The sequence below is a fragment of the Populus euphratica genome, unplaced genomic scaffold (assembly GCF_000495115.2).
Source record: "Populus euphratica unplaced genomic scaffold, PopEup_1.0 scaffold34.1, whole genome shotgun sequence".
Classification (NCBI taxonomy): domain Eukaryota; kingdom Viridiplantae; phylum Streptophyta; class Magnoliopsida; order Malpighiales; family Salicaceae; genus Populus; species Populus euphratica.
In genome coordinates this window covers 1,493,501-1,509,709 of record NW_011499883.1, presented here as the reverse complement: position 1 = coordinate 1,509,709, position 16,209 = coordinate 1,493,501, and the positions used below count along the sequence as shown (strand labels likewise).

At 33.2% G+C, this 16,209-nt stretch overlaps 3 protein-coding genes across 3 annotated transcripts; 1 reads left to right on the top strand and 2 right to left on the bottom strand.

Annotated features, from left to right (window-relative positions):
• Positions 1-6,047: 6,047 nt before the first annotated feature.
• On the top strand, positions 6,048-10,165 carry LOC105129858 (protein TIC 21, chloroplastic-like). Its single transcript, XM_011032097.1, has 4 exons — positions 6,048-6,419; positions 6,963-7,220; positions 9,283-9,486; positions 9,861-10,165. The coding sequence occupies exons 1-4, from the start codon at positions 6,114-6,116 to the stop codon at positions 9,972-9,974; spliced, it is 882 nt and encodes a 293-aa protein (XP_011030399.1). The 5' UTR covers positions 6,048-6,113; the 3' UTR covers positions 9,975-10,165.
• A 546-nt stretch (positions 10,166-10,711) lies between these two features.
• On the bottom strand, positions 10,712-13,776 carry LOC105129856 (reticulon-like protein B11). The gene is made up of 6 exons (XM_011032095.1): positions 13,515-13,776; positions 13,165-13,345; positions 12,691-12,832; positions 12,521-12,590; positions 12,263-12,432; positions 10,712-11,082 (listed from the first exon to the last, which is right to left on the bottom strand). Exons 1-5 carry the CDS (start codon positions 13,573-13,575, stop codon positions 12,263-12,265), a joined length of 624 nt encoding a protein of 207 aa, XP_011030397.1. The 5' UTR covers positions 13,576-13,776; the 3' UTR covers positions 10,712-11,082.
• Positions 13,777-14,067: 291 nt separating this feature from the next.
• Positions 14,068-16,024, bottom strand: LOC105129857 (PRKR-interacting protein 1-like). The gene is made up of 2 exons (XM_011032096.1): positions 15,502-16,024; positions 14,068-14,694 (listed from the first exon to the last, which is right to left on the bottom strand). The coding sequence occupies exons 1-2, from the start codon at positions 15,754-15,756 to the stop codon at positions 14,428-14,430; spliced, it is 522 nt and encodes a 173-aa protein (XP_011030398.1). The 5' UTR covers positions 15,757-16,024; the 3' UTR covers positions 14,068-14,427.
• Between the last annotated feature and the right edge of the window lie 185 nt (positions 16,025-16,209).

Here is a 16,209-nt window from a genome sequence, read left to right as displayed (position 1 = left end):
AATTTAATTATTTTATAGATTTATAAAATGAATTTTTTTAAAATATTTTTAAATAATTACCGACAGAATTACTAATGGTATTTTTCGAGGGATATACCGACAGAATAAAACAAGTAACTTTTTTACGTGTTTGTTCCATTAGCAAATTCATCAGTAATAATATTTTTTATTACCAACAAACAAAAAATTATAGATGAAAGATTTACTGACAGAGCATTTTCATCTATGATTTCATTAGTAAATTAATTACCGATGGAATATATATCTTACGCCGACAAAAAAATTTTATTGGTAAAATTGTTAAATGTTGTAGTAAAATATATATAATTATTAAAAATGTGATATCTCTGTTTATTTAAAGATAAAAAAAAATGGAAAATATGCTTTTATTGTATTTAATTTATCATTAAACATTTATGAGACATGAGGACATATTAGTATTTTATTTTTAAAATTTAACGTATACAATTTGATAATATCATATTTATCTTTGTTAATAGAAACACTTATGTTATTTTGTGTTTAAAACTAAAACATATAGAAGTGAATCCAACAACAAATTTAAATTTATAAAATTGTATAATTTTTAAGACAATAATGTATCTATTAACAAATTACATAACCTACGTGGTATATTAATTATTTTTATACTAAATTAAAGTCATCAAAATACATATTAACTGTTTGAATTTATATTCTAGTAAATGGATCATGCATACTAGTAATTTAAAGTGTTGTATAATTACCGGTGATCAGAGCAAGGGATATTAGACAGCTTAATATTATTATAAAAGATGAAAAGGAAGTCTTGGCATTTAAATTCCTACAGGGCATCTCAAATTCATTTCATTTTGGAAAAGAATTCAATTCCTAGTCTTGCAAGCAACCTAATGCAATGGGACATTTGAGATTTCTTGAAACATAAGATGCAATGGGACATTTGAGATTTCTTGAAACATGGGATGTTTTGGCTTAACAGACACGGGAATGTTTAGTATATGTTGTGCCAAGAAATTAAAAAAAAATAAAAAAATTCTAAAGGTTTGATCAAGCTTAGCAGAGCTCAGCTTAGGTATTTGGGCACGCCATTGGGTGCAATCCAACAAGGAGAAAAATCTGGATTTTTTTTTTCACATATTTTATTTTATTTTACAAATTTTTATTTATATTTTCTTCTACTCTTTGTTTCATTGTAAGTACAATTATTTTTAATATTTTTCTATACACAATTCTATAGATTCTTTTATTTTCTTTTGCGTTCAATCCTATAAATTCTACTTGTTTTTACATCAATATTTTTATTAGACAACCTATATAGTCAATCAAATATCATTCTCAAACCAGTAAAACTTATTTATTATTATTCCATAAAAACCTTTTCCCACAACAAACTACAAATAGCTGTGTTGCCCTACATGTAACCTTTTTTCTTGAAAAAAAATAGCTGTGTTGCCCTACATGTAACCTTTTTTAAAGATCATTATTATTCCATAAAAAGTAGTCTATGCAATGAGTTTTTTCTATAAAAATTTAAAGATCATAACGAGATAAAGAATATGTGATTCATGCAAAAAAATCATAACTTATCTTTTTAATTTTTTTAAAAATTAACAACTTAACAAAAAAACTCAAATTGATTTAAACATCAGAGTTTTTATTTTGCAAGTAATCCTAATCATAAAAATACAAGTCCATTCCACTACTAGTGAGGAAAAAAAACCTAGAGATTCATTAAAGTTTTCTCAATTTCATCAATATCTTAAATGGCTTCTCTCATATTAAAACCTCTAAGAAAAGTATTTTAGCTCTAGATTCATTGTTATTATTTAATGAAACAGTATAATGATATTTTTATCTCTTCATCTAAAAAAGTTAAAACATGCTTCCAAAAATTTTCAGGTCTTTTCATATGGTCTATTTGTTATTATAAAATAGAGTGAGAATAAATAATTATTTTTTCATATTGACACAGTAAAATAACCTCAATATCCTTAAGAGGAAAAAAAAACTTGGAATTAAGGGGTATTTTTGCATATTCACAATGGTCTTTTGGCTATTATAATTGAAGCTGAGAAACACTTTAGTATTTGTATAAATATAAAAAATAATAAATAATTAAAATGCATGGTGAAACTATAAAGATACCCTTAAAATAAGAAAAATTAAACTTGATATCAAGAGGTATTTTTTACTATTCATAATAGGTTTTTTTAATTAAAAAGTCATTTCAAGAACAATTTCATATTTTAAAAAAAATAAAGACACACATGTATAGCATCTAGGGATGTATAAAAGACGCATGCACCATTGTGGAGGCCTATGTAATGCCTCTTGGTGTTCAAAAATACTTTTCTATCATATCATTTAAAGCACTGTCATGTTATTTTTTTATTGGTGCATCGTGTATCTCTGTTGGTGGTATGATTTGGTATTGATGGTCTTTTTTTTTTTCTTGTTACTCCTGTAAAAATTTTAATTTGAACCTCTTTGATGTTTACACTTCAACTCCAGTGCATAATGTTTTTTAACTTTTATTATTATTATTGTTTTTGTTTTCACCTTTTTATACAAGGTAGTTACTGAAACAAGACTAAGGGCTTGTTTGAAAGTGTGGTTGTGGTTGCTTTTCAAAGAGCTTTTCATGCTAAAAGGCATGCTAATGATATTTTTTTTATTTTTTAAAATTTATTTTTGATATCAGCACATCAAAATGATTTGAAAACAATAAAAACATATTAATTTAAAGTTAATAATTTTTTTTAATTTTTTCAAAAGCGCTTTTAAAATGAAAAAACAAACAGGGCTTAAAGAGCTCCAAAACAAGACAAAAAAAACAAAGTAAACAACTTATGTCCAAGCAACCATACGTTTGTTCTCAATTGTTACTCCAAGCAGTTCTCCAGAATAATTAAGTAAAGCAAATTCTAAAACTCAGCCACTATAAAACATATTCAGATGAATCTCCATTAGCTTAAAAAAATATCATATCCCTAGAGAAAACTCTCTAGAATTTACAATTAGGCTATAAAATCACAATTCCCAAACACACCTTATTGAGTAAGACCATTAGCCATATAATTCACTTTATGCATGATATGTGAAAAGGTCAGAGGGCCCATGAGTAGCAAGGACGAAGATTTCATGATACTATTATGACCTAATATGGTTTATGTATCCAGTTTACCATATTAGAAGAGTCAAATTCTACAATAATTTTCACACTAGATACATATTCTCTGGAAGAGGGTAATTTCAAGGTTTTAACCAAAACTAATAGTTTTGCTTCATTGGAGTCTATCCCTGCAGGGATGGAGAAAATACTCAATACAATTCCTTTATGATCACGAAGAACCCTCCTATACCAACAGGACCAAGCTTATTAAAAGTTCCTTTTTGGTATAAGTCCATTTAAGCAATCCATCAACAAGTCAAGAGCAAAACAATGAAAATCAGGAAATAAGGTTTTAATCCACACACAAGGAAGATTTTGTCATAATCAGGCTTCTTATGATTAAAAATAAACTCGTTTCATAAAAGCCATAATGACCATGATATAACAAAAAAAATAGCGCAGACCATACCCTCCTTTAAAATACTCTTTATAGCAGATATTCCTACTGTTGAAACAAGGTCGTCATGCTTCTGGAACAATAACAAGAAAGACCCCACAAATCTATAAATTTAGGCCATATAAACCGATGCTTCTGACAGTTGACAAGGAGACAATCAACATATTCCTCTAACAATAAGCAACTTGGGCACATAGCATTAATATCAATAGTTTCTCTTCTAGCTCGGCCAACAAAAAACTTCAATTTTGAGTGGGACCATTTCTTTCTACAAGCCATTAATGGAGTTAATATGATTGGGGGATGAAAGCAGTTTGCATACGGACTTGACATAATACTCTTTATTTGAATTTGGCGTCTAAATCAAACAAATGCAATTCTCATAGTTACTGATAAAAGTAATAAATGCTATTTTTTTAATTTTTTTATTTAAATAGATGAGTATTGAATATGAATATTAGTAGAAATCTAAAAAGTGGGGTCTTTTCAGAAACATTATTCACACACTCATATATTATTATGGATGCACTATTCTTTTTTTAATTTTTGAAGTTAGTTATCAAACTTTTATTTTAGGCAATTAAAGACTAGTTGTTTTTAATTTCTTAAGAAAATATGAAATTGTAAGGAGAGAGACCAAAATAAGAAAAAAAATCAATAATGATTGGTGTGTCCAATATTTTTTTTTTAAATATACTTAAGTCCTCAATTTTTAAAATAATAAAATTTAGGTCCCTTTGAACTTTGAAGATTTCATTTTGATATGAAAATTTATTTTTATTATTTTTTAGTTTCTAGTTATAGAAAAATCATTGAATTTCAAGAAAGAAATAAAAAATGTTAATGTCATTTTTTACCACCAAAATAATTGTTTTTTATGTTTAGGGGTTATATGTGATGGGAGGGGTTTAGTGATAGTTATTTAGAGCCTCTATGTCATGTAAAAAAATAAAACTAAGTCAAGAAAGATAAATCTAACTCAATTTGATTTTAATTTTTTTATATAATTTTTTAAGTTTTTTTGGTCGATGTATTAGTTTGTAGAAGTTATAAGGGTGTTGGTGAGGAGGTTTTGGGTTGAAATGGCTTGAAAATTATTTTTTAAAAGCCTGAAGAACACCACTCTAATTTTTCAGTCATCATAGTGACCTATTTATTTTTTAAAAAATAAATATAGGGTGGATCTTTAAAAAAAAAAAAATCAAACTAATTCCAAGTTTATAAATATAAGCTCGAAGGCCTACCCACATACATAATCTCTACCTTGTAATGGCCCAAGCCACATGCTAGCATGATTAGGTTTTTGTTGTTTCTTTTGTTTTTAATTTTTATTATATATTAAAATTGAGTATAAATTTATAAAAAAATACTCATTTGAGTTCATAATCCAAATTACAAGTTTGACAAATTAAAACATAGTAACTAGACTTTTTTTTTTAATATTTTTTTGGTTAACTAGTACTTTTTTAATTAGTCTTTTTTAAATAATTTTTTAAATTTTGTTTTGATTAGTATCCCTACTGTGTGAGTTCTTTTTTTTTCTTTTGACTTATTTATCCTTTTTGAATTGAAATTTTATTTTTGAATTGTTTCGTGTATATTTATTTTTTAGAAACATTATTCTTATTTATCTATAGTATTTTTATATTTTTTATATAGATGAATTTTTTTAAATAAAAAAATTTAGTTTTATATAATATTTCTAATATTTATATCCTTGCATAATATTTTTTTATGCAAGAATCATAAAACTATGATAACCCTGTAGAAAGCAAATAAAAAAAATTATGAAGTCTAATTCCCAAATAACTCAATGTTAAATTATTAAATTGTGAAAAAAATAAAATAAAAGGATAAAAAAATAACCAAAATCAACTTGAGTTAACCTACGAAACCCAAGCCAGAGGATTAGGATTCATAGAAATAAAATAAAAAAATTATAATTTTTAATTTTTAATCAATCAAATGTTAAAAGATAAAATTAAAAAAAAAATATTCAATAACAAATGATAAAAAAACTCAAGTCAACCTAACTATACCACTAGTTAAATCAATTTTTTTAGTATAAAAAAATATCTAGATGTTGCTAATGTGTTTTCTAACATTAAAAAAATTGAACAATTTAAGGATTAACATGATATAACACAATTAATTTAATTGATCTAAAAAAATTTAAACATAAACAAATAAAAAAATAACTTGAATTAATCGTATTTAATTTATTAAATCTATAACCAGAATAATTAAACCATAATAAATAAATCTATTGAAGAATAAATTGAAAAATTGAAAAAAAAAACTTTTGTGAGAAGGAAAAATGAATTCCCTCCTCTATTAGTTGAGATTAATAAGAATCCAAGTAAGACGAGTGTCGTCTACACATCTGACGACACATTGTTTTTTAGTACATGGACGACAGATAGTCGCACGACAAGCTTCTTACATGACCTTATTAAACGAGATGCAGCTCATATAAAAAAATTGATTCTTATTTAGGAGTCCATCGTCTCGAACTAGCCTACTCCGCTCACACTTTCGGGAAAAATGCAAACGCTGCTTATACCGGCAGTTCGCACCGGCCAGGCTGCATCCATGGCGGCGGTTCCAACGCCTCCCCTTATCCACTGTGTAAAACCCCTACCTCTCCTCCCTCCTCCAAACTCCATCCTAATCTTTCACAAATCCACACAACCTCTCCCATCATTCTCTTACATTAGCTCATTATTAAGTTATGATCATCTTAGGAACAAAACACCAAAAAAATTATTTACCCAAACAAACGCTTCTAATGCCACTGCTCCTGCTTTCAATTCCCAAAACGACGAGGCAGAAAGGGCAAAACTCGCTCAGGTTCAAACCCTCTCCAAATTCTTTGCTCAAGATTTCTAAAAGAAAGTTACATTAGAATTTTAAGTCTAATTTACCAACTCACATTGTTGTGTGGCCATCCATTTGTGTAGTAAAAGAAAAGGAACTGTCTTTTATAAGGGTTTTTGTTTTCTCTTGATGTTATTTTTGTTTTATGCACTAATTTCTCTTCGCTTGGATTGGGGGCAATACATGCATTATTTTGGAAACCCATTAACATGTCTAAAAAAAGGAGCTGCCTTTCATATGGGATTTTAATTTTTAAATGTCATTTTCGTTTTGCTTCTTGTGTGGTAATTTGTCTGTTTGACTTCTAAGAGATGATGGGAATGAAGAGAAATCGATGCGAAATGCAACTTTTAGTGAATATGAGACTTGAGTTGAGGAAAGTAGCTGCTTTAAAACGGTTTTCTAATTGTCATTTTAGTTTCCGTTCTTGGTTGCTAATTTTTATATTTGGTTACCAAGAAAAATGTGGGAACTGTTGTGGAGACTAGAGTAAGATTATTGTTATTGTGTGTGCAGGTGGCTAAGAGATTAGAGAATACATCAAGGTATTTTAAGCGGTTGGGTAGTTTAGGATTTTGGGGGCAGCTAATATGTAGTACAGTGGCAGCTGTGATTCTTTCCTTTTCTGTGGCTTTCACTGGGAAGATCACTTCGCCTCCCACTTTTTATGCTACTCTTGGTGGCATTGCAGCTGCATTCATTTCTGTTTTCTGGTCATTTGGGTACATCCGGCTTTCTGAGAAGCTCCGAAAAACTGCCAATGATCCTTCCAAGGTATGTATACATACTGTTTTAGGTTTTTTACTATGTGTTATTCGCAATCATAAACAGTGTTTATTTTGATCGTTCTGAATAATGGTTGTTTCCAAGGATTTTTAACTTAATCATTGGAAAGGACATTTTACTTATTCAGTCGTCATTTGTATTCTGAATGATTGTTTTAGTTGTCATTTGTATTAGGAATGATTGTTTTTTATGAGGTCTCCTCTCGTGTTGAGGTCTTTTGGATTTGGTAACATGATGAGCTTGATGACTGGCCTCAAATGTGGGCTGCCAAATTGAGCAAGAGTCATAATACTTGCAAAACAAGCCTCATTGTGTACCTATGTTTATGGTAGGCCCATTCGTGATGATCCGTGGCCCGTCGAAAGTATCAGGAGGAGATTTTGCTTTGGGTACAACTGTCACTTGTACGGTCCTCCCTGCATGAGGTAGATTAAGGTGGGAGTGCCATGTGTCCTTTAAAATGGGCAAGCAATGTACCATTGTGAGAGCTACTTGCATGTTGTGAGAGCCTATTATTTTTCATAATTTCAACCCTCATGGTCATCCCGTGTCCGGGCTAGCCACCCCTTATCGGTGACACATCTGGACGTGAAGCCTTGGACTGGGCTCGTTCCTTAATGGGCCACTTGGCCTTAGGCCTAATCCTGGGCCATATGTCTTGTCCATTCGGTCTTGAATAGTTTTTGAATGATGAATTTAGAGATTCAAAGTAGACAGTGAAATTTCGATAAAGAAAGAGAAGAGGAAATGAAAGTTCTTATAAAAATGCCCATTTGGGAAAGTGATAGCTTCTATTTTTAGGTTCTTATAAAAATGCCCATTTGAGAAAGTGATAGCTTCTATTTTTAGGTTCTTTTCAAAAGTGTTTTTAGTTTGAAAATGCATCAAAATAATTTTTTTTATATCAGCACATTAAAATTATTAGAAAGCACTATAAAAAAAATCAATTTTATGTATTTTCAAGGCAAAAACACTTTTGAAATGTAGTTGCAAACTCAATGCCGAATAGGACCGTGCAATTACTTGTCATATTATAATTACTACGAAGAAAGGGAGGAAGTTGCAACACACTAACTATCAATAAGTAGAGTTGCTAAAACAAACATGAGCATGCCCCATTTGTTTACTGGTTGTTTGACAGAAATAACCTGGCAGTCTGTTTAAGAATTTGATTGTGCTCTTTAACCTTGGGCAAATTACATTGTTTATGCTATTCGCAGTTTGTACAACTTGTGCATGATGAAGTCAGTGGGTTTACATGAGAGAATCTTGTTGTTTCTGTATGCCAAAGAATTAATTGGTAATATGGCGCTTTATGGAAATGGAGACATTGTTTCCTTCTAATGCCATTTGCGGTAATTTAATGTGAAGTCCAATGTTGAAGTAACAAACTTAATGGTTGGTTTCACAATGCTGGGGCATGGGATATTGTGATAAGTGGACATTCAAATTTAGCAAATATTTTCCTTGATATTTTTTTCTCTTAAAGAGAAGAATGATAAGAGGCAATTAGAGTCTGGATCCCATTTTTATATCTACAAATAGTCCTTGTAGTTTAAAAATGACTGGGGAGGTTTAGTTTGTCAACGAGAATCTCTTGAAGGGAGTTTCATGCAGCTTGTATTTGTTGACTCATCTTGTATCCTTTGTCTTTGCTTCCCATCTATCTATCTATGTGATTTTTCTTCTTTATTCATGCGAGTCATTGGACTACATAATTAAGATGAACTCCATACCATTGAGGTGCAGAAGATCATGAATAGTAAACTGCTAGTGTTTGTTGGGCTTGGGTTCTACAGCTTTTCACGCCTGTTAAAAGAAACAAGAAAAATAGAAAACCATACGAAATGTGGATCGCATTAGGTTCTCGTGAGGACGATGTGGTCTAAATATGGTGGTAGAATTAAGCACACATGAAGTGGCTCCTTTGATTGTCATACTGTTACTCAAAGACTCTTTGCTGAAGTTAAATAACCAGATATATATTGTTTACATAATTCTAAAATATTTTTTCTATGCTTGGTGCTTTGTTTATTGTTTATATTTTCAGGCACCGCCTCGTGCTGATGTTGTGAAAAGCTTGAAAAATGGCATAATAGTGAATTTGTTGGGAATGGGTGCTGCCATTCTTGGGATGCAAGCCACAGTTGGATTGTTGGTTGGGAAGGCCCTAACCTCTTCTGCAAATCCTTATTACCAGCAAATCTCTCCTGGTTACAGTCCAGTTCTTGCATTGGATGTGTTTTTGGTGCAGGTAAATATTATACAGATCTAATTACTATCATATTTTAAAGTTCTGCTGACTAGACTCGTGGTAGGAGTTAGGTTAAGAAATCACACTTTGTGTTATTATCGAAGTCACTGTAGCTTTATCAGTTTTAGCATTTATGCTCTCAGCCAAATAAATCAACAAATGAATCAATGAGGATAAAAAGGGTAACTTCAATATTTGCCTATACGATGGAAGAAGTAAAATTTTTTACCTTCTATCAATTTACTAAAGTGTTGTTCTTTTAACCAACATCTGTGTTCAGTTCTCGGATAAATCAATGATAGCTTTTAATTGGGGTAAACATTTTGGTCCCAGTTATTTGATTGATAGCAGTCCTCACCATTTCTCTTGTGCAGGCATCAGCGAACACCATCCTTTCTCACTTCCTGGGGCTTGTATTCTCCTTGGAACTTTTACGCTCAGTGACACTTCCACCATCAGAAAATATTCCAGTCTTTAAGGTGGCATAAGCTTCTTCTGCATGATATCGTAGCCGAGGTTGAAGATAGTGATTTTAAAACTTCTGCATGATACTACGAAATGCGCGCAATTCTCATAGTGATAATTTGTAGCCTACCGTTCCACCGAAATTTGATTGATTCCAAAACCTCAAGCACTTGCAATTGATCTCGTGGTATAAATCAATCCTCTCTACACTTAAGCGTAATAACATCCACCAGCAACAGAGTAACAAGGGAGGTTAAAAACCTGTTTCTATGGTACGGTAGTTGCATAACAGAGAATTTTGCCCTTGTTATTATGTCGTGGAAGCAGCATAGGAGCATGCAATTGTGTGTATTCAGAAGAAGCAACTTTAAGAAGTTCGATGAAGCAATACATTTGGACTTGTCTGGGATGCTGTTCTTCAATTCAATTGTTAAAGGAAATGCAAACAGGTTGGAAGGTGGTAGATCCGCGCGTCACGCTTGCAATCGTAAAGTTGAATTTAATAAAAAAAAACCTTTGTTTATGAAAAAAAGAAAAAAAGATGGTTTGTGTTCTAGGAAAGAAGGTCGGAAGACCAGGTGAATCAACGCAGTAAAATGACAGGCCCAATACCTGTTATGTCGACAACTGGAGGGGGTAGAGGAAGCGAGCAGCACGGTAAAAACGTAAAAAGTTGAAGCGATTAAACAAGCACAAAGCTATGATAATACCGCGCCAGTCAATATGAACACAGACCAAGAAGCTTACTTGCTCTTCAAAGAAGGAAGTAAAAAACATGGCTATCATAGACTTCCATTATCAAAAGCTAGTTCCTCTCCACAATCGGAGAACATAATCCAGTGGGAATGAAATAGTAAGAAATAAAAACAACAGCAAGGACTGACAAAATTACAGATCACGAGAATCAAAACAATGGCTTTTCTGCAGATAAAAAATAATGAAAAATCTACTGCTCGTCATTCGTGGTATTAAGGTTAGTTCTGCTCCTAAAAAACTACCATGAGTAGCTGATGTTCTATGCTAATATTGACCGCATCCCAACCAGAAAGAAAAATCACCCCTCAACAGCTTCATATGCTGAAAATCCATTCACCATGCGACTTGTCACTGCCTGCTGAACAACTTGAAACCCTGTATCCAAAGTTTACTCAAAATTGTTCAACGAACAAAAGCCAGAGAGACAGAGGACAGAGTAAACCACCAGTGACCAGATCCATCCAGTATGAATTGAGTTTGTCCAAAATGGTTTTAATTCTGACTAGAAATGCAGTATATGGATATCCATGTAACAGATAAAGGAAGCAAATTGATGAGCAAGATGAAGGTAGCATGCTGATAAATTGACAACCTAGGGCATTCATCCTGCCTACCAAGGCTGTTCGTGTGGAGATAGTTACAGGGAAGGTCAAAGTAAACAATGCTGAAATAAGCGGCCAGATGGGAGGAAGGCCAGTGAATCAACATAAGATGAAAATACAATCCGGATAACTTTCACCAGAGAAAGCAAATTTGGAGAACAATATTTGTAATAGTACATTTGTTCAACAGACTCCTTAATAATAATCCTGAATGCAAGAATCTTGGAGACCCATGTACTGGCAAATTTCAGTATGATCTGTGCTAATTCACCTCCTCGTTGCAACACTCATGAAAACTCAATTTCTTATGGAAAAGGATATTCCAAGGAAGTCTCAAAGACGAAAAAAACTATACTAAGGCAAGTCCATTAATCTATCGACATGTTAAATCACAGGTTAGTCTCACCATGGTGACAATTTCCAGCAAATTTCAAGCAAAAGTGTGCCAAGCATGTTATTTATAATTCACACAAAAATAAAAAGCAACTAAGACAGCAAAGGAGCATGTTTCTCTTCAACACGCATCCAATGTGGCAGAGATGTAATGTTCATTTTACGCACAAGCTAACAGATCCTCAACATAAAAGTACCATATACTCAAGATGCCCTTGTCATAAGCAGCCTAACTGCAGCCCATTTATAATGAAGACTTCTAACCTATTGGAGGTAAATTATCAGATTTTTGTTACAAATACTCTACCAGAGCCTTCATCATGTTGCCTAATCAGTCATGTATCCTTCCACAACATTAGCAAAATCATTATAGTCTCAACAATAATGACATTGAGATTGCACCAATGACATCAAAATTTCAAACATAATAAAGGCCACAGCATGCTTTGGATAATCTCAGTCAGATGTGCACTATTTAGACATGGAATCATAAATGCTTACCAATAAAATTCTTCCTACTTTAGTCTATATTTACGAGAGAGACAGAGGCAGCAACTTACCTACTGTGTCTTCTTTTCCTTGTTTGATGGCAATGGAATCTTCTTCAATATGGCATCATCAATTTTCTTATACTGTTCTTGAATTATTTTATGGGTTAAACAAAACTTTTCATCAATGTGGTGCTGGTACTTGTCATATACCAAAGGAACTGAGAGACTAAGAAGAACCCCTGTAGATGTAATCAAATATAATGAACTAATGCCTGCCCTCATATAATGGACCGATTAAGAAAACACAATAAGCAATAAAAAACTCACCAATGTAGACAAGAGTTAGGAAGTTGCAGAGACTACCGATATAAGATGCTACACAGAAACCAGAAACAACCTGCAGAACCACATGTGCATCACACATATAAATTCCACCCTCTTGCGATCAACAAAATTATAGCTAATTCTTTCGTGGAAAGATAGAAATGGGTACTAACCTTGAGGAAAACCTTGAAATTCTTATCAATCACGATTTCACGTGCAATCGACAATGCATAATTGGCATACACGTGAATAATACCAGCAGCCTTGGCAACAATCTCCTCGGGAATTTCCAAATTTGGAAGTGGAGGGAATGGCCTAAATCACAACTACTAATAAATATTCATTCCTAGAATCCAAAACCACACATGCACACAAATCCAGATTTCGTCACCCAAAACAGCAAACAGTAACTGAAAATCAGTAAATAAAATTGAAATGTAAAAATTATCAATGAAACATCTCTCTTTGATGCATGTAATCCATCAAAAAAATTAAGACAAAACAACATCCATAACTAAGAATTTATACCAATAAAAAATTGTGAAATGTGTTAGAATTTCACATGCGAAATCAATAACCACAAAAAAGATTTAGACAAATAAAATCGCGAGCATTTAAAAAGGTGCAAAAAAGCATAAATTAATTACCGATTGAGAAGCGAAGCAGATTTAGCCCAAAAGAAGAGAATAACAACAAGAAGGAACAACACGTTAGCCACAAAAGATAATAAATTGTAACCAGCTTTCTCAAATAAGATCCACAGAGTTGTCGCAGACACTAAAACACCAACGCTTGCGTACCATCTCTTCCATAACAATACATCAGCCACTACACATTTAACACCAATACTTAACATTAAAATCAAGATTATAAGTTGATTTAAAAAATATTCAGATCTATTTAGAATCAAAATGATCGAGGAAGGTATATGGTTTTGATGCACACCAGTATTCCTATACATGCATAAATACGTGTATACGTGCAGGTGAACGCATACCTGGGCCGCCGCCAAGAGCTTGATGGACGGAGATGCGACGATGGGTGACGGACTCGCCCATTGTGATTCAATTTTAGAGGTAGCTAATTCAGAAATCGATCGATGAGTTGACTGATAGAGGAAGTGTGTTGGAGAGAATACTATAAAATACCAAACGGTGGAAACCGACGCAAAATCTAGCTCATAACGTCCTCTGAGGACTGGACGATGTAGAACTGGGCTGGGTCAAAATGGAATCAGCCCAGGCATTAAGGTTTTACTTTAAAGATATCGTTGCGTAACATCACTTTCTAGCTAACTTTAGTCATTACTTCCGGCAGGGTTTATTGGAAGTCATTTATTTCTAAAGTAACGTTTTCACGGTAAATATGCTACTGGTAATGCCTCCCTTTATCTGTAGCTTATCATCTGAGTTGAATGAACTAATTAGTTTTGGTATGCGTGCTGATTAGTGCTGATGTCTGGCCTTTGAAAAATAATTCCTGCTTGCTCGTTGGGTGTCTAAATTACGGTAGAAAAGGGGCCGATTAGGAATTTTGTTGCAATTGAATTCTTGGGCATTAACTAGTTAACTCGCTCATTCAAAATAACACAAGTGCTTCACAATAAAAAACCTGCTTGGCAATGATGAACTTTCATCTTATATGTTTACCCGGCACTCTGATGATGGAATACAATCAACAAGACGAGGCCCTTCAGGATGCATCAATCAAAGTTGACTCTTTCCTTGTCCAGTTACATCTCTCTATGGAGAGGCACTACTTCACCGGTTACAAACAAGGGAATCTGACTTGAATAATTAGGAAGTTCGAGCATAACAACTAGAAAGCTGATTGAAGTCATTGCCTAAAGATTCCGGCAGGAATCAAGCTTGAACCTAAGCTTAGACTAAAACGATAAGGTAAAAGCGTGTTTAGTTTCCTGTTTCATCGCCAACATCATCAGAGTCCTCGTCATCTTCTCTCCGGCACTCTTCTCCACCAGCATTTGGTTTCATCTTCTTCTCCTTTTTCCTTTGCTTTTTCCTCTGCCTTTTCAAACGCTTTTTCTCTGTTTGTTCCTCAGCAGCCTTCATCCTTTCCTCTCTCCTCATATTAAATTCAGCTAACTCTTTCCTTCTCTGGTAATCAGCATCCATCCTTGCAAGCCTGTCTTGCTCTCTCCGTCTCATTTGACGATACTGTTGTGACCCAAAAAATTAAAAAAACCAAAAAACAAAATTGTGAGACGAATATATGCAGACATGGATATTCACACACAAAACACGCATGTTTTCCTGCTTCACCGATTAACATATATAATAAATGTTAAACATTGAGTACACAGATGATACAAAAGAACATGGTATTATAAGATAAGTTTAACCTGGCATGATTCTTCTTTCAACGACACCAAACACAACTTCAATACAACCCTCAGTCTGTTACAATCCAATTACTTTGATCTCTTGAGATCACCAAGATGTCCTGTGCATTTAGACATCTGTATTCCTGCTTTTCTAGATTTATAGTGGGTGCCAACAAACCACAAGTGGCAGAGGAATCCTTTTTCTAATAGAAGAGGTTTAGCCAAAGCATTCCACGGGCAAAGATTATGCACCAGGATCACTACTGTCACAACGCCATGGGCATGCATCTCTAATATAAAGCGCTATGGTCATGGCGGAAAAGGTCATCAGCATGAATCAGTGTTAATTGCATTTAGTGGCAACGACTGCTAACTCGATACTGCCTAAAACCAAGTTCCAAATCACATTCAGTTTCTACCGAATATACTCGTCTATACAAACGTTAATCAATCCAGCATCGATCTCTCCTGATATCAAACGAATAAAACCCTAATCTTAATCCTGCAGTACAATTATTATTTACTCTTATCTATATAACACGAATACAAAACACTTTGGAAAGTTGCAAACTGAAAAAACTATTACACAAAAACTTCTCGGCTTACAATTTAGAAATTAAAAAAGAAATGATCATATTACCTGGTGAAAATCACCGGAACCAGAACCCGCGGAACTACCGGAGGTATTACTAACTCGAACTGGCACATTCTCAAGTATTCTTCGAAGCTTCAACTCTAGGTCCTCCTCCTCTTCTTTGAGTACTGGCGCCGTGTACTCCACCAACGCCGTCGATCCCGTCCTTGCCGCAAGTGGAAGCGGAGGAAGCGCCGGTTTTGTCTTCTCCGGCGCTGCTACTACCTGCAACTCACTGTCCTTGGCCCCGCCCGTCGACATTCTGATCCAAAACCCTAATTCACTGCTTCAGGGTTTCTGTCGTTTTGGATTTCGGTTTTGATGTGATTATAAATAATTAATGATTGACAAATAATGGATGGGTTTAATTTAGTGTTAATCGCTCGTATCGGAGCTCGGAATTCAGCTTGATTTGGAGATTTTACGGTGCTACTGCTCGATTACCAAGCTATCCAACAAAAAGAAAGAGAAAGTAGAAAATAGAACTCCAATAAAAGTGGTCGATGTTTTGCTATACATCCACCACCGTTCATCCCTTAACATGTTCACCCCGTTGGTTAAGGTTAAATTGTTTTTTAGATCCTTCAGCTTTTTTTTTTGTATACTTACATCACTTAACTTTATTTCTTTTTAATATATTTATTTAAAGTTATGTTGTCAACTTAATCTATTTATATTTGTTTTCTCTCGCTTTAATAATATATTATAAGACAT

Bases quoted from the DNA above. Each gene is read 5' to 3' on its own strand.
- LOC105129858 (XM_011032097.1), top strand. From the start codon at position 6,114: ATGCAAACGCTGCTTATACCGGCAGTTCGCACCGGCCAGGCTGCATCC. The intron at 6,420-6,962 runs GTTCAAACCCTC...TTGTGTGTGCAG, and splicing joins AAAGGGCAAAACTCGCTCAG to GTGGCTAAGAGATTAGAGAA. The intron at 7,221-9,282 runs GTATGTATACAT...TTATATTTTCAG, and splicing joins CTGCCAATGATCCTTCCAAG to GCACCGCCTCGTGCTGATGT.
- LOC105129856 (XM_011032095.1), bottom strand. From the start codon at position 13,575: ATGGGCGAGTCCGTCACCCATCGTCGCATCTCCGTCCATCAAGCTCTT. The intron at 12,833-13,164 runs GTAATTAATTTA...GTTGTGATTTAG, and splicing joins TCTGCTTCGCTTCTCAATCG to GCCATTCCCTCCACTTCCAA. The intron at 12,433-12,520 runs GTGAGTTTTTTA...TTACATCTACAG, and splicing joins CCTAACTCTTGTCTACATTG to GGGTTCTTCTTAGTCTCTCA.
- LOC105129857 (XM_011032096.1), bottom strand. From the start codon at position 15,756: ATGTCGACGGGCGGGGCCAAGGACAGTGAGTTGCAGGTAGTAGCAGCG. The intron at 14,695-15,501 runs GTAATATGATCA...GGGTCACAACAG, and splicing joins GTTCCGGTGATTTTCACCAG to TATCGTCAAATGAGACGGAG.